This window comes from Monodon monoceros, unplaced genomic scaffold (assembly GCF_005190385.1).
Source record: "Monodon monoceros isolate NGI ecotype Baffin Bay Population unplaced genomic scaffold, NGI_Narwhal_1 Super_Scaffold_11, whole genome shotgun sequence".
NCBI lineage: Eukaryota > Metazoa > Chordata > Mammalia > Artiodactyla > Monodontidae > Monodon > Monodon monoceros.
Window position 1 is genome coordinate 120,872,406 of NW_021703767.1, and position 26,605 is coordinate 120,899,010.

Here is a 26,605-nt window from a genome sequence, read left to right on the forward strand (position 1 = left end):
ATTCTTTCAGATCTGGGTATTTGTAGGAACTAATGGATAAACTCCTCCACAGAGCAGACCAGGGTACAAATATATAAATGTGATAATGAGTGGGGGATGTGTTCCATCCAGTAAAGCCTCACTTATAGAGCAGGCAGACTGAGGCCACAGAAGTTTGTCAACTGACGCAGTAGATATTAAACTGGAGAAGTTTAAAACAGGTGCCAGGAGTTTAATTATTTAGCGGTGTTTCAAAGTCATCTGAAAATATGCTTACCATTTTCAAATTTGATTTTAAATTTTCAGGAAAAATAATATAAAGCGGATTTATAAAAACGGTTACAAAGCAAATGAACATATAGCAAACACGAACAGAAGTGTAAAAACTTCCTATAAAGAGTTGGGTTGGGACTTCCCTGGTGGTCCAGCGGTTAAGACTTCACCTTCCAATGCAGGGGGTGCAGGTTCCATCCCTGGTAGGGGAGCTAAGATCCCACATGCCTCGGGGCCAAAAAAAAAAAAAAAAAAACCACAACATAAAACAGAAGCAATATTGTAGCAAATTCAATAAAGACTTTAAAAATGGTCCACATCAAAAAAATCTCAAAAAAAAAAAAGTTAGGTTCATAAAATAGATACACAGATTAACAGCCATGTCCCAAACCTGATGCCATGTACTAGTGGCCATTAAGTCAATTTTGAATGTAGGGAGTGTACCGAGTAGATAAGTGATTTTCAGCACTGAAGCCAATTTCCCCTGCTTGATAAGATCCTCTCGCCAAGAACAAACTTAACATTTAAAAACTAAAATTAATCTCACTTGTAAAAACCACATATGAAAGACCACTCGCAAGGATGGCAGTACTTTATCAACGTAACCACCTTTCTCCTACACTAAGAAAAAAAATACCTGAAAATAAAAACAGAAGTTGTAAACTGCTGTTCTTATATATCAGTATCTTGCAGTTATTTACTCAGATGCATTCCTGACAATGACAGGGATGAAACGAATTGAGCTACCCTACCTGAGTAATAGGTAGTGCAGATGGGACCTGTTCAGTGTGCCATGTCTGCCTCAGTGCTAGTTAATGTAAGCAGGGAACAGGTAAGTCATTAGGCTTCATCAAGGCCTGGACATCCACACCCGTTCAACACACTTTGAGACCGTGTGTTAAACCGTGATCTGACTCCCTACTTCTGCAAACTTCCTAGTTACCTGAGGGTACCTAGACAATAGAAAGACTATGCCTTATCCTCAGAGAATTCTGATGAGAAACAACTTCCCCGTGGTAAATAAATTAATAACCTGTTTATAGTTAAAAATAACTTAAAGCAGAGGCAGGTATAATTTTTTAAAAAGTCAATTATATGGACAAGTACAAATTTAAAGTCCTTTGTATATTCAAATTTTTATAAGGAGCTATTTATTGAGGTATAATTCACATTTCATTCACCTATGAGTGGAACTGCTTGATCATATGGTAATTCTGTTTAGTATTTTGAGTTAAGTACCAGACTATTTTCCAAAGCATCTACAACATTCTACATTCCCACCAGCAGGATTCCAATTTCTCCACATTCTCATTAATACTTCCTAGTGGGTTTAATTTGCATTCCCTAATGACTAATGATGTTGAGCATTTTTTCATGAGCTTATTGGTCATTTGTACCTTCTTTAGAGAACTGTCTATTCAGATCCTTGGCCCATTTTTAAATTGGGTTGTCTTTTTATTGAGTTCTAAGAGTTCTTTATATATTATAGGCACGAGCCTCTTGTCAGATACATGATGTTCAATAATTTTCTCCCATTCTGTGGGTTGTCTTTTCATTTTCATGACAGTGTCCTTTATTATTATTTTTTTCAGCAAAACATTCTTATTTTATTTTTATCTCAGCAAATGTTCTCATTTGGCACCCGACTGGCATCAAACCAAAGCCCTTAGGCCGACAGGTGTGGGCTGAGACCACCTGCAAACTTCCCATGTGTAGGTCTCAACGGCTATGCGCATCAGAGCACCTATTCCTCTCTCTAGTCCCTTAGGGTGGCCTAAAGGTCTCAGGTGCGCTAACAGTGCTGGCCACGAGGTGGTGGAAAAGTTGTGACACTGAAATCTGCTGGGATAGGAAACCAAGCAGTGCCTTGAAAGCAAGTTCTTTTCTCAGGCGACAGATACCCAGATAGGGTCCTGATCATGCTTGTTCAACATACTCCTGTCTGCCTGGTTACACTTTTTAGAGCTCAAGCATCTAAGGAAGTCTTGTCTGGCGGGATGGGACAGTAAGCTCTCAGGTCAGCACTGTTGGCCTGCGGAAATCCCGAGTCCAGCTTTGCAGCCTTTGCACAGTGGGTACTTTCCCAGGATCCATGAAAATACTCAGAACCCATCAGAACATTTTACTTGCATGCAGTTTCCAACTGTCAGAGGAGTTCAGGACTGTCTGGCCTTCTCAGGATCTCAGTTCAAGATTAGCTATTCAAAGCATGAAATAAGAGGGAATATGTTTTAAGAATCAAGGCTGCTCTTTTCAGCCCTGCTGAGGGAACAATTTCAGACATGACTTTTAGAGAGGAAGCTGGGCACTCAGCAGGGCACAAAGTGGCTTTCAGACCAAGGCTCCTCCTCTGGTGCAGCGGAAGTGGGACCTCAGCGTGGGGTCCCGCATTCTAGCTTTTCTTCTGCGAGCCTACTTGACCGGCAGGCAGGGATCATGAGCAGCTGCAGGAGAATGAAGACCGGAGACGTGATCAGGCCGAACCAGAGCTCCCGAGTCTGCTCCACCAGCTTCTGGCACAACAACATCTCGAAGACGAACTTCAGGCTAAGAACCGTGAGGACCCAGAAAAGGTGGAGCACGGCCAGCCGCTTCTCTCCGTCCTGGAAGAGGCGCATGGAAACGACAATAGTGAAGTTGGTGCTGAGCCGGTCAGCGGCGAAGAAGGGCACGAACACGTTCCACCAGGAGAGGCCGGGAGCCAGGCCGTCCACACGCAGGGCCAGCAGCACGGAGAACACCGAAAGGGCCATCAGTTGCACGAAGACCTCGAAGGGAGCGAAGCCCAGCAACTGCACCAGCTCCACGAGCGCGAAAAGCATCGCTCCGGTAGAGCGCGGGCCAGGGCCCGGGCGACGGTCTCACCCGCCTGGCTGCGCCGCCACTCCTCACGGGCCTCGCTGGCGCCTGCGCCGTCGTCGCGGCCAGCGAGCTGCAGAAAGTGGCCCTGCCTGCCCTGGCTCTCGGCCCCAGCCCAGGACCCAGCACTGGCCGCCAGCTAATGCCCGCCTTGCTCGGACGCCATGCCCCGCTAGGCGCCGACAGTGTCCTTTAAAGCAGAGAAGTTCTTAATCTCAAGGAAGTCCAACTTATCTATTTTTCCCCTTGGTTGCTTGACTTTTGGTATCATATCGAAAACACCACTGCCTAATCCAAAGTCATGAAGACTTGTAATTATATTTTCTTCTAAGAATTTTTAGTTTTAGCTCTTTAAGTTTGGTTCTTTGATCCACTGTGTGTTAATTTTTGTACATGCTATGAAGAAGGGAACATTGGGGTTTGGGATAAAAACTGGGCAAGGTCCTGGATGGGTTGGTAAAAATCTAAATCTCTCCATAGAGAATCTCCATACCTGACCAGCTCTTGGCTACCTATGCCTCATCCCTGAATGCTATGACAGGGATGTCTAAATACAAAGAGGAGGTGCAGAGAACCAATAATTACAAAATACTGAGAAGAAAAACTAATCCAATAAAGTATCAAATGCAACAAAGAAAGTAATGCCTGAAAAAACTGGGTTGTAACAGGGTACAGAACCAGGGGGGGGTAGCATGAGTATAATTAAAATACAGAGTATAAGGTAAGAGGATAATTTTTCAAAATCTGATTTCATATTCTGATTGTTAAAATTTTGAAACTTAGTAGATAGCTGAACTGGAGAAGAGTCAAATAATAATAAAAAAAAAATCCAGACACCTAACAAAAAAGCAAACCAAAGACTGGGAAAAATATTTTGCATAATATGAAACCAATAAATTACTTATTTGCAATCTAGAATATATAAAGAACTCTTACAACAAAACAAATTTCTAAAACATGGACAAAAGTTTTGAACAGAAACTTCATCAAAGATGTAATGAGAATTGCAAAACAATCAAGCTCATGAAAACATACTCAACATCACTAGTTATCCAGGAAGGGCAAATCAAAACCACTACATGCTCACCAGAATGCTAGAAATTCTAAAGACTGACCATACCAAGTGATGATCTAGGAGCAGAGCAGCTGACACTCTAATACACTGCTGGTGGGAATGTGCCAAAACAAAAACTGATTTTGGAAAACAATTTTTTGAAAAGTTAGTAGCATATACCTATGATAGGATCCAGCCAATCCATTCCTAGATATTTAACCAAGAAAAACGAAAGCACACGTTCGCAGAAGTGTATGAATATTCGTAAATGCTTTATTTGTAATCACTAAAAACTCAAACAACCCAAAAGCACATCTACAGATGAATTAATAAATAAATTCTGGCATATAACACAATGGAATACTATTCATGAACTACTTCTCAAAGTAACTGTGCTGAATGAAACAACTCAGCACTCCTGACCCCAAAGAGAACACGCTACATGATTCCATGCATTTAAAGTTTCAGAAAATACAAACTAATCTAAACTGTCAAAAAGCAGATCTATTTTTGCCCGGATACTGGGGATGTAGGGAAAGAAAAGGATTACAAATGGGAAAGAGGAAATCTGGGGAGTGATGAATATTTTCATTACCTTGATTAGAGTGATAGTCCCATGGGTACAATATATGTATATGCATATAGGTGAATACACATCAAAACTCAAGTTATACATTTTAATTTTAAATACATGCAGTTTACCATATGTCAAAATTATACCTCAATAAATCTATTTAAAAAACAAAAATTTGGAAGAAGGCCTAACCTAGAGAACTAGCCAAGCCAAAGAAAAATTCAGTGAGCTAAAAGATCAAACCAAGGTGTTTTACAATACTCGGCAAAAAGACAGAGAGTGTGTATGGAGATTGTTGAGACACGGGAGACAGAACCAGAATATCAATAAATCTAACAGGAATTCCCAGAAAAGGGGATGGGGAGGAGTGCCCAAAGAAATAACACATTTTGTGTCTAGATTGGAAAAGATTGAAAAATATTAGAAAATACCCTATACCTAGATAGAAAAAGGTAAAATTTCAGAATACTAAAAATAAAGTGAAAATTTCTTAAAGCTTCTAAGAAGATAAAACGGGTTTTACCTAGAGCAGAGAAATATGACTGACAGATATCTCATCAGCCAAAAATAAAACAGTATATTCCAAACTGAGGAGGCTTTAAGTTTTAGCTACACTGTCTTCATTTCCTTCTTTTTGGAAGAAAAACTTATATATTATCTAACCTGAAAAAAAAAGGACAAAGTTCACAGACTAAATTCTAGAAAAAGCTAATATAATTGTACATTTTTCATTTTTTAAAGTTTTCTTTAAAAATCTAAGACAAGAAAAATATATAAAGCAATGGTGAGCAAAGAAACCAGTAAGGCTTGCTGGTAACATCTAAGTAAGTGTTGATTTTAATTTCTTTTCCTTATCAGGTCTGAGGAATAACTTACATACAATAATTTTCATTGATTCCAAGTGCACAATCCCAATGAGTAGACAGTTGCATGTATTGTGAAACCACCACTACACTAATGATACAGAACATTTCTATCACCTCTGAAAGGTTTCTTGTGCCCGTTTGCAATCTGTACATCCTTCAGCCAGCCAATGATCTCCTTTTGCCACTACATTAGTCTGTATTTTACACAGTTAAAATTTGATTTTAATTTAATAACAAGTTAAAATCCCAAAAATATTAAGGTAGGAATAATTTAATAGTAGTCTAATAAAAGACATTCTCAAAGTGCGTTAAAGAAAACCTTATAGCACTATAAATAAATGCTATTTATAGATAAAAACCTAAAATTATAACACATACTGGTTGAAAATAAAGTAGATCTTGGCTAACAAAAAGAAATGTAAAAGTGGCATTATTCCTGTAAGCAAACTATTTAGAATTCAAGTCAAAAGGTATTAACAAAGCAAAGATATTCTCTATTAATAAAAAGTAAACAAAACACATCAAGAAGATACAGCATAAAAGCCATGAACATTTGTGATGCTAAGTGGCTTAAGATATGTAAAGCAAAATTTATCACAATCATCTGTAGAGATTTTAACATACCTCTTCCAGAAATCCACAGATCAGGTAAACAATAACAAAAAGGATAATATTTTAAAAACACAACTAATAGTTATTTAATATATGTAAAACTTTGTAGTCACCAGAAAATATACTCTTTATAAACCTGGAACATTGTCTCGAAACTGACCATGACTTAAATTTCAAAAAACCAAAACAAAACAAAATAAAAAATAACCTAAAAAAAAAAAAAAAAATCAAGGCCATTTTTCAAAATCAAAGTATGTTAGAGAAGTATAACAAAAATTTAGAAAATGGACTGCTAAATAACCTTTGGATTAAAAAGACAACAAAACCCAAAACATTCAAAATTCAAAACAATCATGTAGCCAAAGCAGAACACAAAGGAAAATCCATAGCCTTATACGCATTCACTAAAAAACCAGACTAACCAAAAAAGCCAGGTTTTAAATTCAAGAGTAAAATAAATTCAAGGAAAGTAGATTTAAGATACAAGCACAAGTTAATGGAAACAAATGCAAAAAAAAATCATTAATTTTATCAATAAAACCAATTTCCAACTAGTAAGCTCGAAAATAGATGAAATGTATGATTTTTAAAGAAAATAAACATATTCAAATCAGAAGTTGTTACAAGAAATAAAGAGCTCTATTCCTAAAAGAGACACTATGTCCAAACGGCTTTAGTTCTCCCAATTTTCAAGTAGATTCTTTCTCTACACACGAGCTATCCTTTTTGTATGCTCCGTAAGTTACCTAAATCTTTATAAGGCTAGCACCCTCCAGATACCAAAACTAAACAGACAGTACTCGCACAGATTTCACAAATTTATTTTATTTTAAACGCCTACATAGAGCTTACATGCTATAGAGTGATAATGACACAGGAACAGAGGTACAGATTAATAACAAAACATAACAATAATCAAGAAAGGATCCATATAAAATCCATGTAACAAAGCGGGCACTTCAAATCAGTGAGAAAATGATGGATTATTCAATATATTTTGAGATAAGTGATCAGGAACTGCCTATAAAAGACTGTTAAATTTGTAATAATATTTATTTAAACAAGTACAATTTTTAAAATAAAAGAATTAAGAGACAAAAGACAGCAAAAAGACGAGCAGGTCGCTGTAAAGAAACAAAAACTGAGCAAACATAAGTTGCAATTATCAGAGATACTGCAAATTAAACCAACCAAGACACCAGCATCCCATCAAACTGGCAAAAATTTTTAAAGAGTGATGATAACCAATGCTCAGAAAGTTGAAGGGAAACAGGTAATTTGATCCCTGCTGGTGAGAGTATACACTGGTACAGCTTTACTCGAGGACAATAAATTAATATAAAAATAAACATATACTATAAACTGGTGATTCCATTTCTCAGTGACTACCCTGGATAAATAGTTGCACACATGCACTGCACAATTTGCAAGACAAAAATTGCATATTATGCAATGACTCAAAGGAATGAGATAAATAAATGGGGGGGGAGAGAGAGAGACATGGAAACAGTCAAGACATATTAAGTGAAAAAAAGCAAGTTCTAGAACATACATTCTTCCTATTACTCATGTAAAAGTGGAAAATTAATTATTCCTACATAGTCCATATATACTCATATACATACACACACACACACACACACATATACATATACACATATATAAGTGTTTTGAAAAAGGACTGGTAGGAAAACTGATAAGCAATCATTATCTGTGGGAAAGACTGCGACTGGCAGAAGGCAGTGAAGAGAAACAATATATTCATGTATTCTTTTTTCTCCAATATCCAATTAGGAATACTTACAAATACACAGAAAAGTTAAAAGAAATGTAAGTGAACACGCATAAACCCCACCTAGATTCTACAGTAAAGTCTACTATATTTACCTCTTATCTATTCACCACCTTTTTTTTTTTTAAGAATTTCAAGTTGCAGATGTCAGTACACTTAACCCCTAAATACTTCAACATTATATTAACTAAAATTGAGGGAAAATTGCATTCAGCAAAATACACAAATCTCCAAGGTACCATGACACGGTTGTTGAGAAATACATTCACCTCTACGATTCAAACAGCTATCAAGATACAGAACATTGCCAACACCCTATAAAGTTCTCATGCCCCTTCCCAGTCAATCCCCATGACCACCATCCTAGAGGCAAACACCATTCTGGGCTTTTCCCCAGCATAGGTAAGTATGGCTTGATTTAGAATTTCAAAGAAATGAAATTATATAGTATATTCTCTTTGGTAAAGCTTCTTTTCTGCTCAGCCTAATTGTGGGATTCACCCATGTTTTGTGTTACCTGTAGTTTGCTCCTTTTTACTGTTGAGTAGTATTCCACTGTGTGGACACTGGTTTGTTTATCCATTCTACTGCCGGACACCTGGGCTCTTTCCAGTTTGGAGCTACTATGAATATTTTGTGTATTTTTGTGGACATATGTTTTCATTTCTCTTGGGTAAACTGCTGGAGATCATGGGGTAAGTGTATATTTACTTGTACAGGAAATCGTTAGACCTTTATCCAAAGTGGATATACCACATATGTTTTAAAAAGTATGACAGGTAACAGTGGTTACCCAGGGAAGAAGCTGAGGATGACAGTGGACTTATTGACTATTCACATCTGTACTATAAAAACTCAAATAATGAAGTTACTTCTGTCATATGAAAAAAAACAAAGCCAAGAGTCCACATTCCATTTAAGACATGTTCAGGTTTCTTGGATTAGCCTACGCTGACCACTAACTAACTTCTAAAGCATAGGTCAGCAAATCATGGCTGCCGCCTGTTTTTGTAAATAAAATACTGAAATGCAGCTAGGCCACTAGTAAACATATTGTTTACGGCCGCTTTCAAGCCACTAACAGCAGAGTTGAGTAGCTGCAACACATACTGTATTCCTGGCAAAGCCTAAAATATTATCTGGTCCTTTAAAGAAAAAGTTTGCAGCCTCCTGTTCAAAAGCATTTATATAGGCCTTGATTTTCATTCCAATGTGACATCTGAAACTATCTCATGCAAATTCTCCCGTACAGAGGAAACTAAGACCAAGAGATTTTTAATGACTCACCTAAGCTTAGATGGAGATGTGGAATTCTAATTCAGGTCCATATTCTGAATCCTAGTCTGATCATCTTCTCAGTATACTGGTAAACTTCTAAGACGTATCAAGCAAAAATACATAGGCCCACAGGCTCACTTTGACTACGATGCCCTATCTGGAAACTTCAATGAATTAGAAATTTAGTGGAACAGAATCATGGTGAGCTGAGGGGAATAATGAACAAGTTTCTCCACAAACAAGACTTTCATAGTGTGGAGCTATACCAATTAATCAAAATACTCTCAACTTTAGCCCAACGACCAGGTGAATCACAAGTGGAAACTGACTAAATGACAATTTATTCATCAAAAAAATAGTAAGTGCTTACTATGTGCTAGATGTTGTAGGGACATAAAATGCACCTGTGATTCCTGCTCTGTGAGAACATCCAGCTAGTGGGAGCAACGTATATAAACAACTCTAATCCAGGATACAAAATTTTTAGGTGTTATAGACGATAAATGTATTATTTTCACCTGGGCAAGTCCGAGAAGGCTTGCGGCAGAGAGGGCACTAGATCTATGAAGCAGGGGAGAATCTATGATGCAGAGAATGAAGCACACGGGAGAGGGAATGAGTAGGGCATTCCAGACCAAGGGGCCTTAGACATACCCATTTGGCTATGACATGTGGTGTACAGGGAGCAGGGTGTAAAATGACAGATTATATAAGGTTGGAAATGTAGTTCTAAGCCAATATGTAATATATCCGGAATACCAGGCTGTCTGGAACTGATTTAAACCTTCTGAAAGCAGTGGGGATCCCAACAGCTTTGGGGTATAGGGAGTAGCTTGACCAAAGCTGCAGCCTTAGAAATAATCTGATAGCAGTGAAGTTACACTGGTTTAGGTCACAATGATTCTAACTGATTCCTTGGATCTTTCTGGGGCTGCACCAGAAGAGCCTAACTTCCCCAGTCAACAACACTACACTTTTTATAAGCAGCAGATAAAAGTTGGAAAGCCAGTGGTCTCTTTAAACTAGGACCAATTTTGAAAGAAATTTACAAAAGATCTTCATCTAGTGCTTTAAGTTTTTTAATCAGAGAATTTACAAGAAAAGGCACTACCAGATCCTGGAAAAGTGGGGCAGGGTTGGTGGGAATATTGAGGGCTCTGCAATGTGCAACAGGTGGTTAGCATTATGAAGCTAGGAAAAACAAGCACCCTGGGCTCTCTCTGAATGCCTGTTTTCACAAGATACTGGAGGGTGGGGTGAGGTGGGGCAGTGGTGAGTAGGTCAGAGAAAATTAATTCCTGAATTAACTGTAGCAGTGGTAATGAGGGTGTGGGTCACCAAGAGATTCAAGAGATGTTATGGAAGTGCGATTGGCATGGTTTGGCCAGGTTCAGAGCCCAGATGACAGAAATGGTAGTGACAGTCTTCAAAACTTGCAAATACAGAAGCAACTCACAACTTCAGTGGAGGAAGGGGAAAGAGCTCTGTTTATCAGTTGATAAACAAGGTACTGGAGTTGTCTAAGCCTCACTCTCAGGTTTATGGGATATGCAAGAAGCAACTGGAATCTCAGAGAGATGTTAACCAAGAAGTAAAATCTGTCAGTAATCTTTGCAATTGTTTTATGAGATGAAGAAGATGAAAAGAAAACAAGGCCAAAGACAGCACCTGGGAAATCTACATCTAGGAAACAAGAGAACCAGGAAAGGAATGGCTAGAGAAGTACAGAGTAGGGGTAAGGGCCACTTTTATGGACCAGATACTGCCAACTGGCCAGAAACCATCAAAAGAAAAGTACCTCATGCTGTGGACAAGGGTCAATTCCTTACCGTGGCATCAGCAGAATACGAGGAGGAAGTCATAAATGAGAGCCAGCTCCACCAATGACTCAGTAACAAAGTTTAAACAGATATGGGGAGGTTGTTAAGTTAGGGAATTCTTTTTAAAAATATTATTAGTTAAATAGCACCCTGTAGGGAGAGGATGATACTATTAAATAAACCCCCATTAAATCTGAGAGCAGGTAAGTTTACAAAGAAAAAAAAAAATCTTTATGAAGTTCTCATAAGAGCCATATAAGAAGCAGAATAGAGCAATAAAGCAGGACACAGGAGGCCTGGATAACTACCCTGGTTCTGTTATCCTCATCAGATGCACAACCGGGGCGTGTCAAACTCAGCTAGCTGAGTCTCTTTCTCAGTCTCCCTGAGAAAGTTAAGTGGAAGCTTTTTCTGAACACTGAACTATGAAAACCATCAGTGCTGAAGCAAAAAGGAAAAAAAAAAAAAAAGGAAAATGCCCAAACACTGGGTGAACCATTATGCTATGATACACCAAAACCATCAAAGACATTAAAAACAATGTTGCAGAAGACTAATTACATTTAATTAGACTGGAAACATTTCATAATACTGTTCATTCATTCAACCACTTCTTATTACATTCCCACTAAGTGCCGGGCAACAGGCTAGGTGTTAGGGAATTCAAGATGGATAAGATGTGAATAAGAAGCTTATGTCTAATAAGCGGGCAACAACAATACTGTTGAAGTCATAAATACTATACTAGAAAAAGGTATCATAGAATACACTGGAGCACTTGACCCAGTCTCAAGGCAAAGAATGGTTCGAAAAGGTTTACCAGAGATCAGGCCATCACAGCTGACATCTGAGTAGCCAGGCCAAGTTGAAGGAAGGAGAGGTTCGGAAGCTAGGAAACAGGCCCAAAAGCAGTGGGAGAGAACTATGTGGAACAGCAGAGATGACAGGGGAGAAATATGCCAACTAGACTGCAAAGAGTCTGCACGTCATGCTAAGGAGGCCCGAGGGCAACAGAGTTACACGAAGAGGTGCCCATGCAACATCCAACTGAAGATTTCTGACAGGCATTTGGTAATAAGAATACAAAAAAGTCTTAGGGACTAGAAATGCAGATTTGGGGGTCTCAAACGGAGATAATAACTAAAGCCACCAGAACATGTTAAGTTCTAGCAGGAAGTGTGGACAGTCCCCACAGAAGTGATGGAGAGGGCCAGGGATACCCCAACAGAAAGTGGCAGAGGAATAAAAAACATTCCCCTTAAATGTTAAGTGATCAAACTAGGTATATCTAACCGTGTATTTTCAAATTTTATTTATACATTTGAAAAAACTTTATACATAGGAAAATGTTAACAGTGGTTACTCTATGTGATTAAAGATGACAGGTTTTACTTCAAAATCAATATAATGAATGCATAAGTAGAACATAATAAATTTATCTTCCAAAGTTAATTTTTTTTCCCTCCTATTACACAATTCCTTTTTTTTAAATGCTAGGTTAGTAAAGGCTTAACCATAATGGAAATGCCGGAAGTCGAAAGGGGGAGGGGAAGGGGAACTGATATCTCCTAAGATTAACTTTCACTTTTTAAAAATTATTGTACATGTGATTTTTTTTCCCTGCTCATACATGTGCGCTGCCCATGTACTCTTGGCATATTTCAATAAAAGTGTTTGGAACATAAAAGCGTTAAACGGTCCTTAATCAAACACAATGATAAATCACAGTAAAGTTGTTACTAAGGACAGGAGGGTTTTTAAACTTCTTTTAATACAACTAAATTAATTCTAAAAATATAAATTCAAAAGTCAATTTCAAAGAAATGGAATTACTTCGGGGGTGAGGGGAGGCTGCCCTTTAACACAGTAAAGCACATACTACTGTAATTACAAAGGTATCTGGAACATCACACACACACACTTGCCCCCTCCCTCCCTTCCACTAGCAGTCCAGAAGTGCTGCCTCCTGCTGGGGGACAGCTCGGTTAGCCTCAGCTGCTGCCGCTGCCACACCCACCACTGCCCTTCATATTTATAGCCTGCACACAGGGTAAGGCAAGTCCTGTTACTTTCCCAACAGTGCAAATTTTTGTAAAGTTTCTTTAATATGTCACTCCACAAGACAAAGAATACCTTACAAAACTGGGAAAATAAACACACTTGCCTTCTCCCCTACAGTAAGACACCCAAGATGGGATGGAGCCTGATCTCCAAAGCAGAGCATTTACTGAGGCATAACCCAGAATGGGAGCAGGTGACTGAAAAAACAGCACTTCATATATAATATGACCTATAATAAAAGAGACCTATAATAAAAGAGAAGCACGTGAACAAAATGTAGATATTAGTAGTTTGGGTCCAGAATCCTGACCCTGCTTGGAATCAGTAACTTGAGTTTTAGGTCCATGTTAAAATAAAGCATTTATTGACAGATAACCTTAAGATAATGAACTCCAAAGAAGCCCACAAGCAGATGTCATTAAATGACATTACATCATGTTTAAAAAAAAAAAAAAGCTCTGTCCTTGGAGAGTCTGAGGCCAAGGATTCTATCACTAGCTGAGTAAGTGAATTCTGACAGATCAGATCTGTGGGTTCAATTTTCTCACGTATGAAAATGAGGGCACAGGGCTAGATTAGTGGCTTTCAACCTTTTCTTGATTGTGAGCCACAGTAAGAAATACATTTTACATCAAGGTATCTGAATATACAAAACGTTTCACAGAATGATACTTTCTCTTAGAATAAACTTATTAGGCAGAATAAACTTTGATAATTTTTCTATTCTATTTCATTATTTTTAAAAATGTTAACTGCAACACATGGTCCACTGTCTACAATTAAATAACACTAGATGATCTTTGAGCTGCCTTTTACTCTAATTGTACGTAATGCATTTAGGTTTAATATCTGCAACATAGCCACAAGGTGCTAAATTGTCTTTGTCCTGTGTTTTCATAAAAGGCAACTACTTATTCCTGATGCATCCTTACTGTCCAGCTTGATAAAACAGCTCTTAGGAACACTTTGATCACCTACATGGTGTGCGTAGAAAGTTGTGAAGATGGAATGAGGTAAGTGCGTTTATATGAGCACTTTGAAACTGCTGTAACCAAGTGTCACATATTAACCAAATATACAAGAAGCTAATCAAATTCTTCACACAGTTAAATAAGGCAATGAGATGAAATGTAGTATTTTCACTTTATCTCCAAGGTAAACTGCAAAATTGCTTTTTAAACATGTGTTTTTAACATAGATAATGCACTTGGAGAGGAACCTCAGATTACATGGGACAAATGTACTGAAGCCTTGACTGTAAAAAATAAAATCAGGAAACATCTTAAATGTCTTTATAGAATCCTTGAGGTAGAGAAAGGTTTTCTTTATATGCCAGCAGCCCAGCAAATTTACCTAGGTCAAAAATAGATGTAAAAAAAAAAAAAAAAGAAAAATAGATGTAATAATTCCCCCCCCGCCATTAATTTCAAAAGTGACTAAAAGAAAAAATTTGCACTAATGAGGTTTAATAAAAAAGCCTATAACATGTTTTCAGAATATAAAACGTACATAATGTTATCCATAACCCAGAAATTCCACCAGTAGAAACATATCTCAAGGAAATAAATTTGCAAAAATGTACAAGGATGAAGGGAATGGGAGTAGGAGGGACCAATACATACAATAATGCACTGGTTAAAAAAAAAATCAGGAGTTACTCCTATTACCCTGGGTATCTCCCATGTATACATACGGTACACATTAGTAAACTTAAAAAAAAAAAAAATCCCAGTACATCTAACTACACAACGGAACACTAGCCAGCTATTAAAAGTGGTGATATAGGTCTTTATTTATTAACATGGGAAGATGCCCACAATATACTCAAAAGATTATAAAGCAACACTTATGGTATGATCTCTTTTTGTTAAAAAAAAATTAATAGTAACATTATACACATTTTAAAAGTCTGCCCAGACATATACCAAAATATGAATAGTGGACGTCTCTGGGGTGATGAGATCAGGCAGCTCACTCATACACTGCCTTTCTGAGAACTACAAGAAGATATGCTTTCTCCAGGCACACCCCATGCTCTAGGGTACACAGCCCAGTGAGCTGAGTATGGATTTCAGCCTCCAGGCACCACTCCTCCACATTTCCTTGGAGTGAGTGCCCTTATACTGGGATAGGATTATGGATAGCTTTCACCTATTTATGCCATTCTCCGCTGGCTTACTATTATTACAATAAACCCAGAAATTTACTATTTGTTGATACTTTCGATTTTGAAAAAAAAGGTCTTGCCTTAATCCTTCCAAAACTAATCCCAACTTTACTTGTACTACTCCCACTGCCCTTACATGATGCCGCATACTCTGATAATTTGTGCGTGTTACCTATTTAAATGCACGTGCCAAATAAAATCTCTACCCCAAAAGCATATACTACAAAGGTTAGATAAGGAGCACAACCTGCACTAAGAAATGTCATTCTAACACAAAGTGCAGATACTTATTACTGGAAATGAGAAGGCACTGAGAAAGGTAGTCTACACAAATTAACCACTCTCCACCACTCAAAAATTCCTTCAGCAGAAAGTCAGGACGCTCTAGAAACAATAATAACTGTTTACAGTTTTTTCCCCCATTTAATTCCAGATGCAAGATCTATTTCCTCATCACATTAGTGGGTTCCCCACAGACAGCCATTCGAAAAAAAATTGTGAGTGATTACCATGCAGTTAGGCAAGGCATCTGTAAAATAATACCACCGCTGGACTAGGATTAAAGGACAACTGGTTCTTTTCTTGGCTCTTTGGAATATGTAATTTTACACAAAGTAAAGACGCAACCTCTCTGGGGCTCATTTTTCTCGTCTCTAAAGCAGGGTTTGGGCTAAAAAACCTCCAAGGCCCCTTTCACCTTGTGACAGGACTTTAAGCCGCCTTTCCACTCTGGAGGAGCCGATTTCAAGCAGCAGCCAGTCTATTTTCTAAGTCAGAGCAAATTTACTCTCTTCGTGCTTCTCTTGACAATGTCATGCCCGAATAGTTCTCAACTCTAGAAATATTCTCACTCAGAAAAAAAGGTCTGTCATGACCAACTAACAAAATATTTTTCAAAAGGAAAGAAAAACTAGTTTACTTAAGTGTAAAGGGGGGAGGAGGAAGCGCACTAGTCCTTATTCAGATATAAACATAATTTTTCCAAAAAAATAAAGAGTCACTCCAAAGCAGCACCACACTGGCGGATGGTTTAAATATTTCTTTTAAAACAAAGAACCCATGCAGAGGAAAAACTGCTAGCAAATTCAATCATCACACGTTTTGAAGGCACAGGAAAAAAAACTGTGCCATTCAGACCGGATTTACTTTCCCCCAATGAAGCACGTTGGTAAGAAAACCTGTGTCATTAAAAAGGAATTAGGGAGAAAACAACCTTTTAAAAGGTCTTTTCACTGTCCAAGCTCAAGTGCACTTTCGTGTACCGTGTACTTCTGTGCTTAAAACATGAGTGCAGACCACACACTTTACACTCACACTCTTCCGACCAGCTGGGGTGGCAGCGTGGACGAGTCACAAGATAGCGGCGGGAGTGGAAATTTCCTCTCCCCGGGCGTGGGGCAAGGTCGGGCTTCCCCAAACGGCTCGGCGCCGCTGGCCGCCTCCGCCAGGCCTCTCCGGGCCGGCGCGCTCCGTACAAAGGAGGCCGGGCGCTCAGCCCCCACGCGCTCGGGGTTCGGGACAGGGTTTACCGGCTTCCGGCGCCGCAGGCCCGGGCAGCACGTGCGGCCCACTCCCGGCAGGGAGGAAGGAACCGGCGCGGCCCGGCGGCGGCTGCCAGCGGGCCCCGCAGCCTCGCTCGCCCGCCGCCGACCCCGCGAGAAATGAATGGGGCCGCGCTGCTCCTCCGGCGCCGCCGCCCGCGTTCGAGGCTGGCGGCCGCGGCGAAAACCGCTGCGGGCGGAGGGAGCGGCGGCTCCCGGGGCCCCCGCGCGGGGAGCCGCCTCCCGCCTTCCCTTCCCACCCGACCCCGCCCGGCGCCCCCCGGACCGCGGCCGGCCCCGGCGCCCAACCGCCGCCCGCTCACCCCAGCTCTTGGCGGTGCGCCCCAGGAACTCTCCGGTGGTCGGGTTGTAGATGAAGAGCTTCCACTCGGCCAGGCTCTGGTTGAAGGACTTCTTCTCTTTCTTCGTCATGGTGTGTGTGCGGACGTCGAGGGGAGCGGCGGCCGCGGGGGTGGAAGCGGCGAGGAGCGCAGAGGCGCGTCCGGGCTCGAGCGGCGCAGCCCGGCGACGGCGGCAGAAGGCGGGACGGCCTAGGAAACCTCCTCTCTGTGGTGAGCGCTCGACCCGACTGCGCTGCGCCGCGCCTAGCCGGGCCGCCGCTCCGGCCGCGGGAGCCTGACGTCTCCGCCCTCCGCAACCAATCCCCGCGCCGTTCAGGCCCCGCCGCCGCCGCTACCGCCTCCAGCCGGCGGCGGGGCGCAGCTGGAAGCTGTGAAGACGCCCCGCCCACGGCCACGGCCCCGCTCGGTGGTACCCGGCTTGGCTCCGGGACGCTCGGCGCTCCCTCTTCCCGGCGAGAAGAAGAAGCAAAAACTACGCATAGCAACTTAAAAAATCATGAGAGCTTAATAAGAAGCAGATTTATAATGACAAGCAAAAGATGAGCATCCCTAACCCGCTGGTTTTTCAGAAGAACTCTGGGGAGATGCTGCGGGCAACCGGGATCCGGAGTCCCCTCGCTTCCTAGCCTGCGGCGGCGCGGGACTAGCAGAGAGCGGAAACGACTCCAGTCCACCGAGGACGGGACTTCACCACCGTCTCCCCAAACCGTTTCCAGGCGTTTTCCTCTGGGCTCTATGACGTGACTAAAAGATAATCCGCTGTAGTATCTCGTGAGGGTGTACGGTGTATTACATACCTTCGCTCAGAGAATGCCCTGACTTCGCTCTTTTGAAGGAGTCAACTAGGATTCTTGGGTCAATGGGAATTTCATCCTAAACATGCCAGTATTAAGTAAATGCAGTATAGTTTTCCCCAGATTTAATTGATCAATGAAATCAATACACATGCTTTCCTGAGTTTCCTGTCAACCGCAAGACCTGCTTTTTCTCAAACACTCAGACTCTTTACAGGAAATCAATTCTTCGTTTAGTGTTGATGCCTAAATACTGTTCGCGGCTTTTCATCTTTTCCACTCTATTGGTTGCTCCCCTTGGTCAGAGCTGAGGGTGCAGTCGATGTTTTCCTACACGAGATGGAGCTGAAGAGTAAGTGCTTTGAGACTGTTGGGACAGCATGAAAAGACTTAAATAGGAGTTTGGGCAGGAGGTGCTTTCTTTCCTTTCTTTTTCCTTTTTTCGGAAAAAAGAAATGGAGCACTGCCTATGTTTTATTAGCAAATAAAAAATTATGAATGAAGAAATGTAGCACACATCTTACCGTTTGGAATGATGCATTGTGATCCATCCGACAGTTTAAACAGCCAGCAAATGCTTTAAAGGAGTAAATGGATAACAAAATTCTGGCGTTGCTTTTGTTTCCTCACTTTGTTTATCAAAACAAGGAATTATGAATTATGCCTTTCACAAATGGAAAAGGAATAGAAGAATATATTATTATAAAATGATTTTCCCCCTGCGCTTACGAAAGCTAAATTTAAAATTATGACCTTGGGAATGATAACCAAATCCAGTTACTTTGTTGAGCCAATGACAGCAAAAGATTTGTAGAAGCATTTTGTAAAATTTGGCATGAAAATAGTACTACAAATAGCAAAACATCGTGCAAGCAGACTAGAATGCATTTCTTTAGTTCATAAATAAGGTCGAAAGGGAACTGAGGAATGGAAGTAGTTAACTATTTTTGTCTCATTAAAAATCTAACTACAAATTAGAGGACAGCTAAAATATTGGTAGAGCTGATAACAGGCTTTCTAGTTTGGGTAAGAGGGAAGATACAGAGTCTATTTGGAATAAAATATAAAACTGCTTGGACTTTCCTGGTGGTGCAGTGGTTAAGAATCCGCCTGCCAATGCAGGGCACATGGGTTCGAGCCCTGGTCTGGGAAGATCTCACATGCCGCGGAGCAACTGGGCCCGTGCACCACAGTTACTGAGCCTGCGCTCTGGAGCCCGCATGCCACAACTACTGAGCCCACGTGCCACAACAAGGGAAGCCACCTCAATGAGAATCCCACGCACCGCAATGAGGAGTAGCCCACGCTCGCCGCAACTAGAGCAGCAAAGGAGACCCAACGCAGCAAAAAAACAAAAAGAAAACAAAAAAACCCTCTGCTTTATCTATTTTGTGTGTGAGTTAATAACACAATAAGCACACTTCAAGAAATAATTACCTGGCGCATACAACGAAAACATGGTAAACAAGAACTTTATGAAATAGTGTTTCAAAGATACTGAATGCTGTCAGACATTTGTAGTCATTAATATGCTTTTCATATGTAGTGCTCTGTGGTTTTCCAATTAAGTACTTAAATACAAATATAATTCAGTAAGTATTTTCAAAACTCATGCCTAGTTTAGTATAATACCTGATCCAACAGATTTCAGTTTGGGGAAAAGTTTACATCCTAATCCAAAATACAGGAACTATTTGTTTCTCTGATACATGATACTTGAGCATTACTTGCAAGAGAAAATACTAAGTGTTTTGGGGGATATTGGCCTACCAAGTATGAATAGATGAAATATCAAATTTAATCAGAGCTTTATTCCCTGTAGATTTACTTTACCATACCCAAGTCTCCCTTTTATTTTATTTCTTTTTTAATTTTTGAATTTTATTTAATTTATTTTTTTATACAGCAGGTCCTTATTAGTCATCAATTTTATACACATCAGTGTATACATGTCAATCCCAATTGCCCAGTTCATCACACCACCACCTCCACCCCCTGCCGCTTTCCCCCCTTGGTGTCCATACGTTTGTTCTCTACATCTGTGTCTCAATTTCTGCCCTGCAAACCAGTTCATCTGTACCATTTTTCTACGTTCTACATATATGCGTTAATATACGATATTTGTTTTTCTCTTTCTGGCTTACTTCACTCTGTATGACAGTCTCTAGATCCATCCACGTCTCTACAAATGACCCAATTTCATTCCTTTTTATGGCTGAGTAATATTCCATTGTATATATGGACCACATCTTCTTTATCCATTCGTCTGTCGATGGGCATTTAGGTTGCTTCCATGACCTGGCTATTGTAAATAGTGCTGCAATGAATGTTGGGATGCATGTGTCTTTTTGAATTATGGTTTTCTCTGGGTATATGCCCAGTAGTGGGATTGCTGGGTCATACGGTAGTTCTTTTTTTTTTTTCGGTACGCGGGCCTCTCACTATCGTGGCCTCTACGTTGCGGAGCACAGGCTCCAGACGCACAGGCTCAGCGGCCGTGGCTCACGGGCCCAGCTGCTCTATAGCATGTGGGATCCTCCCGGACCGGGTCATGAACCAGCGTCCCCTGCATCGGCAGGCGGACTCTCAACCACTGCGCCACTAGGGAAGCCCCTATTTCTAGTCTTTTAAGGAACCTCCATACTGTTCTCCATAGTGACTGTATCAATTTACATTCCTACCAACAGTGCAAGACGGTTCCCTTTTCTCTACACCCTCTCCAGCATTTGTTGTTTGTAGATTTTCTGATGAAGCCCATTCTAACTGGTGTGAGGTGATACCTCCCTGTAGTTTTGATTTGCATTTCTCTAATAATTAGTGATGTTGAGCAGCTTTTCATGTGCTTCTTGGCCATCTGTATGTCTTCTTTGGAGAAATGTCTATTTAGGTCTTCTGCCCATTTTTGGATTGGGTTGTTTGTTTTTTAATATTGAGCTGCATGAGCTGTTTATATATTTTGGAGATTAATCCTTTGTCCATTGATTCATTTGCAAATATTTTCCCCCATTCTGAGGGTTGTCTTTTCGTCTTGTTTATGGTTTTCTTTGCTGTGCAAAAGCTTTGAAGTTTCATTAGGTCCCATTTGTTTATTTTTGTTTTTATTTCCATTACTCTAAGAGGTGGACCACAAAAGATCTTGCTGTGATTTATGTCAAGAGTGTTCTTCCTATGTTTTCCTCTGAGAGTTTTATAGTGTCTGGTCTTACATTTAGGTCTGTAATCCATTTTGAGTTTATTTTTGTGTATGGTGTTAGGGAGTGTTCTAATTTTATTCTTTTATATGTAGCTGTCCAGTTTTCCCAGCACCACTTATTGAAGAGACTGTCTTTTCTCCATTGTATATCCTTGCCTCCTTTGTCATAGATTAGTTGACCATAGGTTCATGGGTTTATCTCTGGGCTTTCTATCTTGTTCCATTGATCTACGTTTCTGCTTTTGTGCCAGTACCATATTGTCTTGATTACTGTAGCTTTGTAGTATAGCCTGAAGTCAGGGAGTCTGATTCCTAATCCAAAATACAGGAACTATTTGTTTCTCTGATACATGATACTGGAGCATTACTTGCAAGAGAAAATACTAAGTGTTTTGGGGGATATTGGCCTATCAAGTATGAGCAGATGAAATATCAAATTTAATCACAGCTTTATTCCCTGTAGCTTTACTTTACCATACTCAAGTCTCCCTTTTAAAAGAGAAGTTATTTTGCCAGATAAAATACAGGATGCCCACTTAAATTTGAATTTCAGATAGGTGATATGTATAAGTATATTCCATGTAATATTTGAGACATACTTACATTAAAAAAAAGATTCTTGTCTATCTGAAAATCAAATTTAACTGGATGCCTTGTTTTTTCATTTGCTAAATCTGGCTTCCCTACTGTAGAGGATACCTATGAATCCCACAGCAATAATAACAATGATCATTTATACATACCAAGTCCTAGGCCCCGGACCACTTGCTTAGTGTGATTTATTTCTTAATCTTCACAAATACCCTAAGAAGGAGGTATTAGTTCCCTAATTTTGTAAATGAGGAAACGGAGGTTTAGAGAAATTAAGTGACTCACCCATGGTCAAAAAGGTATCAAACAGCAGCACAGTGATTCAATGCCCATCTCTCCTCCACCACCCAATACTGCTTCCATAGTGAATGACGGCAAAGTTCAGGGAAAACTTAACAAAGCTGAATAAGGCAGAATGAGAGAGAAATGGTTGTAGGCCACTGGCTGAGTATGCTCTCCGATCAGCAGAATCCATTTTCTACTTTCTGTGGGCGTAAACAAGATATTTTGGCTCTTAATTTTCTAAAACTCTTTGTTTAATCCCGAATTTTATTTTTTTAATATTATTTATTTATTTATTTTATTATTTATTTAGGCTGCGCCAGGTCTTCTTTGCGGCATGTGGGATCTTTAGTTGTTGTATGCATGCGGGATCTAGTTCCCCGACCAGAGATTGAACCCGGACCCCCTGCATTGGGAGCATGGAGTCTTACCCACTGGATCACCAGGGAAGTCCCTATTCCTGAATTTTAGAATTGTTTATACAGAAAAAAGTATTTCAGTTCTTAAAACAGCATCTTATTTATAACTTGGTGTTATAACTAGGACTGTGATACTAAATCACTGAAAGACCATTGTCCCTCAGAGAATAGATATTAAGATTTCCTTAGAAATAGTCCTTTCTTCCCCACAAGCCACAGCTATAATTGTGTTGGGATTTTATTGTATCTGAGAAACACAGTCATGAATATATATATTCTCTTCACAGAAAATGTCCTTTTCCACACATTGATTTTAATATTGAATACTTTTACTAATCCTTTAACAAACAGCATCTCTACATACTTTGCAGGTTAAAGGGCACACAGTTGCATTGTTGATTATCTTGAATAAAATGAACCAGTGCTTTCATAAAGCATGAGCACAGTGTCTGGCACAGAAAGCGCTCTGTAAATGGTAGGGGTTTTTTGGGTATAATTTCTAATACTGTCATCCACTGTGTTAGGTGTTTTATGAAAAAGTATATGATATGATCTAACAGGATTTTTTACTAAATGAAAAATAAATTCAAAAGACCAAATCAATATGAAAGAGTAATTAATAATTTGGTTATAAAAATTTACAGGAGTAGGTGAAGTTGTAAGTGAAACAAGAATGGTAGAATATTGATGTTTATTGAAGCTGGGTGATGGGTGGATGAAGTTCATTATACTTTGTTTACTTTGTATATCCTTGAAATTTTCCAGGATAGAATGTTTTTTTAAAATGGGGGCAAAGGGTAGGAAATTTTCTTGATGCACAAGAAAAGTTCACTTAGTTGAAAAATAACCAGAAGAAGGTATGGATGTAATGTTTTCAAAAGAACGATTTAAAAAAAAAAAAAAAGCTGAACTAATGGGAAACAGATAATTCTGGGAACATAAGATAATTTTTTTGTATTCTAATTAGTAACCAGAGGTAAAGTTGAGAAGCTATTGTATCCATAAGACAAAGACAAGTATATGTATATAAATATATATATGTATGTATGTATATATATGAGACAAAAAATTATTGAAAATTTAAAATATAATTAATTCCTATAATTTAAAAAATCAACATGAGGGCTGAAAGAAAAGGTCAATGGAATCTCCCAGAATGTAAAGCAAAAAGACGAAAGAAACACTGTATTTTTAAAAGTCCAAAGACTATCTAGGTTCAATCCAGGAGGGACAATAGTGAACTAATAGTTCCAGAAGGAGGTAAGAAAATGTGGGGGAGAAAATAGTGAGAGAAATACAGAAAAAAAAATGTCCTAGAGTTGAGAAAAGATAGAAGTCTTCAAACTGAAAGAGCTTACTGAGTGCCAAACAAAATAAATAAAAATAGACCCACACTTAACCCTAACCTTGTGATTTTATAGTACATCAAATACTAAGAGAAGTTCCTAAAAGCTTCCAGAGAACAAACAACAGGTCAACTACAACAGAACAACAGAACAAAAACCTGATTGGCACCAGTCTTCTCATCAACAAAAGTGCTAGAGACAGTGGTGGACTGCCTGCAGAGTTCTGAGCATCAGAATCCCATACCCAGCTAAGCTATAAGGGTAAAGTGGAAACACGTTCAGACATGTAAGAACTCAGAAAGTCCACCTCTCAAAAATCCTTTCTGAAAACATCAGTTAAAGATGGACCAGTAAAAAGGAAAAGGAATCCAAGAAAGAGAAAAACCTGGGGTGCAAGAAACACTGGTCCTAACCCAGGAGTGCTATGAAGAGAAGGTCTAAAATAACAACTGTACAGCAGGCTAAGAGAACAACAGATTTTAAAGGGAGAAGAATATCTTCAAGCAGAAAGTAGATTCCATGGCCATGGAGACTGGGATTAAGATCCTGAACAAATTTAATCATATGGTGAAGGCATGTGCTTCTTTTGTTAAATGAAAGGCAATTAAAACCAGCAGAAAACTGTGTTCCAAATATAAAGCAAACTAAAATGTGGCAACTCATGGAGCGTTTGAAAATGTAATTATATAATCTCAATGTTTGGAGCATCCTTTATTTTTTTTGATTAATTAATTTTAATTTTTGGCTGTGTTGGGTCTTCGTTGCTGCGTGCAAGGGCTTTCTCTAGTTGCAACAAGCGGGGGCTACTCTTCATTGCAGTGCGCGGGCTTCTCACTGTGATGGCTTCTCTTGTTGCGGAGCACGGGCTCTAGGCGTGCAGGCTTCAGTAGTTGTGGCACACGGGCTCAGTAGTTGTGGCTCGCAGGCTCAGTAGCTGTGGCCCTCGGACCCAGTTGCTCCGCGGCATATGGGATCTTCCCAGACCAGGGCTCAAACCCATGTCCCCTGCACTGGCAGGCAGATTCTTAACCACTGAGCCACCAGAGAAGCCCTGGAGCCTCCTTTCTATTGGCACAGGGCTAGTGATATGGATTTACTTTTTCTTTTTTTTTAATTTACTTTTTATTTTATATTGGGGTATAGTTGATTTACAATGTTGTGTCAGTTTCAGGTGTACAGCAAAGTGGTTCAGTTCTACATATACATATATTCATTCTTCTTCATATTCTTTTCCCATATAGGTTATTACAGAATATTGAGTAGAATTTCCTGTGCTGTACAGTAGGTCCTTGTTGATTATCTATTTTATGTATAGATTTACTTTTTCTATTCTAACAGATGCATTTTGTTCTACAGTGAATACTATTTTCATAATCAAAATAGTAAAATTGCAGCTTATTGACTTTCAATTCTTCAGAGTCAACTGAATGACCAATCACAGAACAAAATGTAAATGTTGTAAATTATGACAATATAAAAGTAATGGTGGGGTTGACAGAAGTCAAGGGCTTTACGTAGGAGAGAGTTGAAGGAAAAAAGTTGAAAGGAAGTGTAGAAGTGTTCATTTTTTTACATAATAAATAAGAAAGTAAGAAATGTTAAGAGTAAAGAGTTTAAAGATGGTGGAACTGGAATGGAGGTTTAAGTATGTTCTTTAAAGTTATAACTATAACCAATGGAAAAATAAAGTAAATACTAAATAATAGGACTTCCCTGGTGGCTCAGTGGTTAAGAATATGCCTGCCAATGCAGGGGACAAGGGTTTGAGCCCTGGTAGGGAAAGATCCCACATGCTGTGGAGCAACTAAACCCGTGCGCCGCAACTGCTGAGCCTGCGCTCTAGAGCCTGCGAGCCACAACTACTGAGCCCGTGTGCCACAACTACTGAAGCCTGCATGCCTAGAGCCCATGCTCCGCAACAAGAGAAGCCACCGCAATGAGAAGCCCGTGCACCACAACAAAGAGTAGTCCCCACTCACCACAACTAGAGAAAGCTCGCGCGCAGCAACAAAGATCCAACGAAGCCAAAACACAAACAAAAACTGGATAATACTACATATTATTAATAATAAAATAATACTATGGCTAAAAAATATGAAATGGAGGATGAAGTGGGATATAGTAGATAAATAGCTCATTTATCATCTTCCTTGGCAGAGAGTTAATAGTGTTAAAATTTGACAAATATAAAGATAGGTATATTGGGAATTCCCTGGTGGTCCAGTGGTTAGGATTCCCTGCTTTCAGTGCCAAGGCCATCGGTTCAGTCCCAGGTTGGGGACTGATCCTGTAAGATCCTGTAAGATCCTGTAAGCCATGCAAGGTGGCCAAAAAAAAAAAAAAAAATGTATATAAGCGTATTATTTGGAGCTAAGGAGAGAGTGACTGACTTCCTTAATCCATTCAGGCTGCTATAACAAAATACCATAGACCAGGTGGCTTATAAACAACAGAAATTTATTTCTCACAGTTCTGAAGGCTGGAAGTCCAAGATCAGTGTGCTGACATGGTGATGTGAGACCCCTCTTCCAGGTTGCAGACTTCTAATTGTACCCTCACATGGCCGAGAGGGGAGGGATCTCTCTGTAGCCTCTTTTGTAAGGGCAGTAATCCCATTTATGAGGGTTTCACCCTTGTGACCTAAGCACCTCCCAAGGGCCCCACCTCCTAATACAATCATCTTAGGGGTTAGGATTTCAATTTATGGATTTGGGGGGGCACAAACATTCAGACCATAGCAGT

The 26,605-nt window shown here is 39.7% G+C and overlaps 2 protein-coding genes across 2 annotated transcripts in view; both read right to left on the bottom strand.

Moving 5' to 3' along the window:
- The window catches only part of ATP1B3 (ATPase Na+/K+ transporting subunit beta 3), a 41,680-nt gene extending 24,206 nt beyond the window's left edge, over positions 1–17,474 (bottom strand). The window contains exon 1 of the mRNA XM_029215208.1: positions 17,200–17,474. Within this exon, the coding sequence (XP_029071041.1) occupies positions 17,200–17,308 (109 nt within the window). The 5' untranslated portion in view covers positions 17,309–17,474. The remainder of the gene's footprint in view (positions 1–17,199) is intronic.
- Positions 2,625–3,074, bottom strand: LOC114891122 (transmembrane protein 203-like). Its single transcript, XM_029215209.1, has one exon. It carries the CDS (start codon positions 3,072–3,074, stop codon positions 2,625–2,627), a length of 450 nt encoding a protein of 149 aa, XP_029071042.1.
- Positions 17,475–26,605: the final 9,131 nt, after the last annotated feature.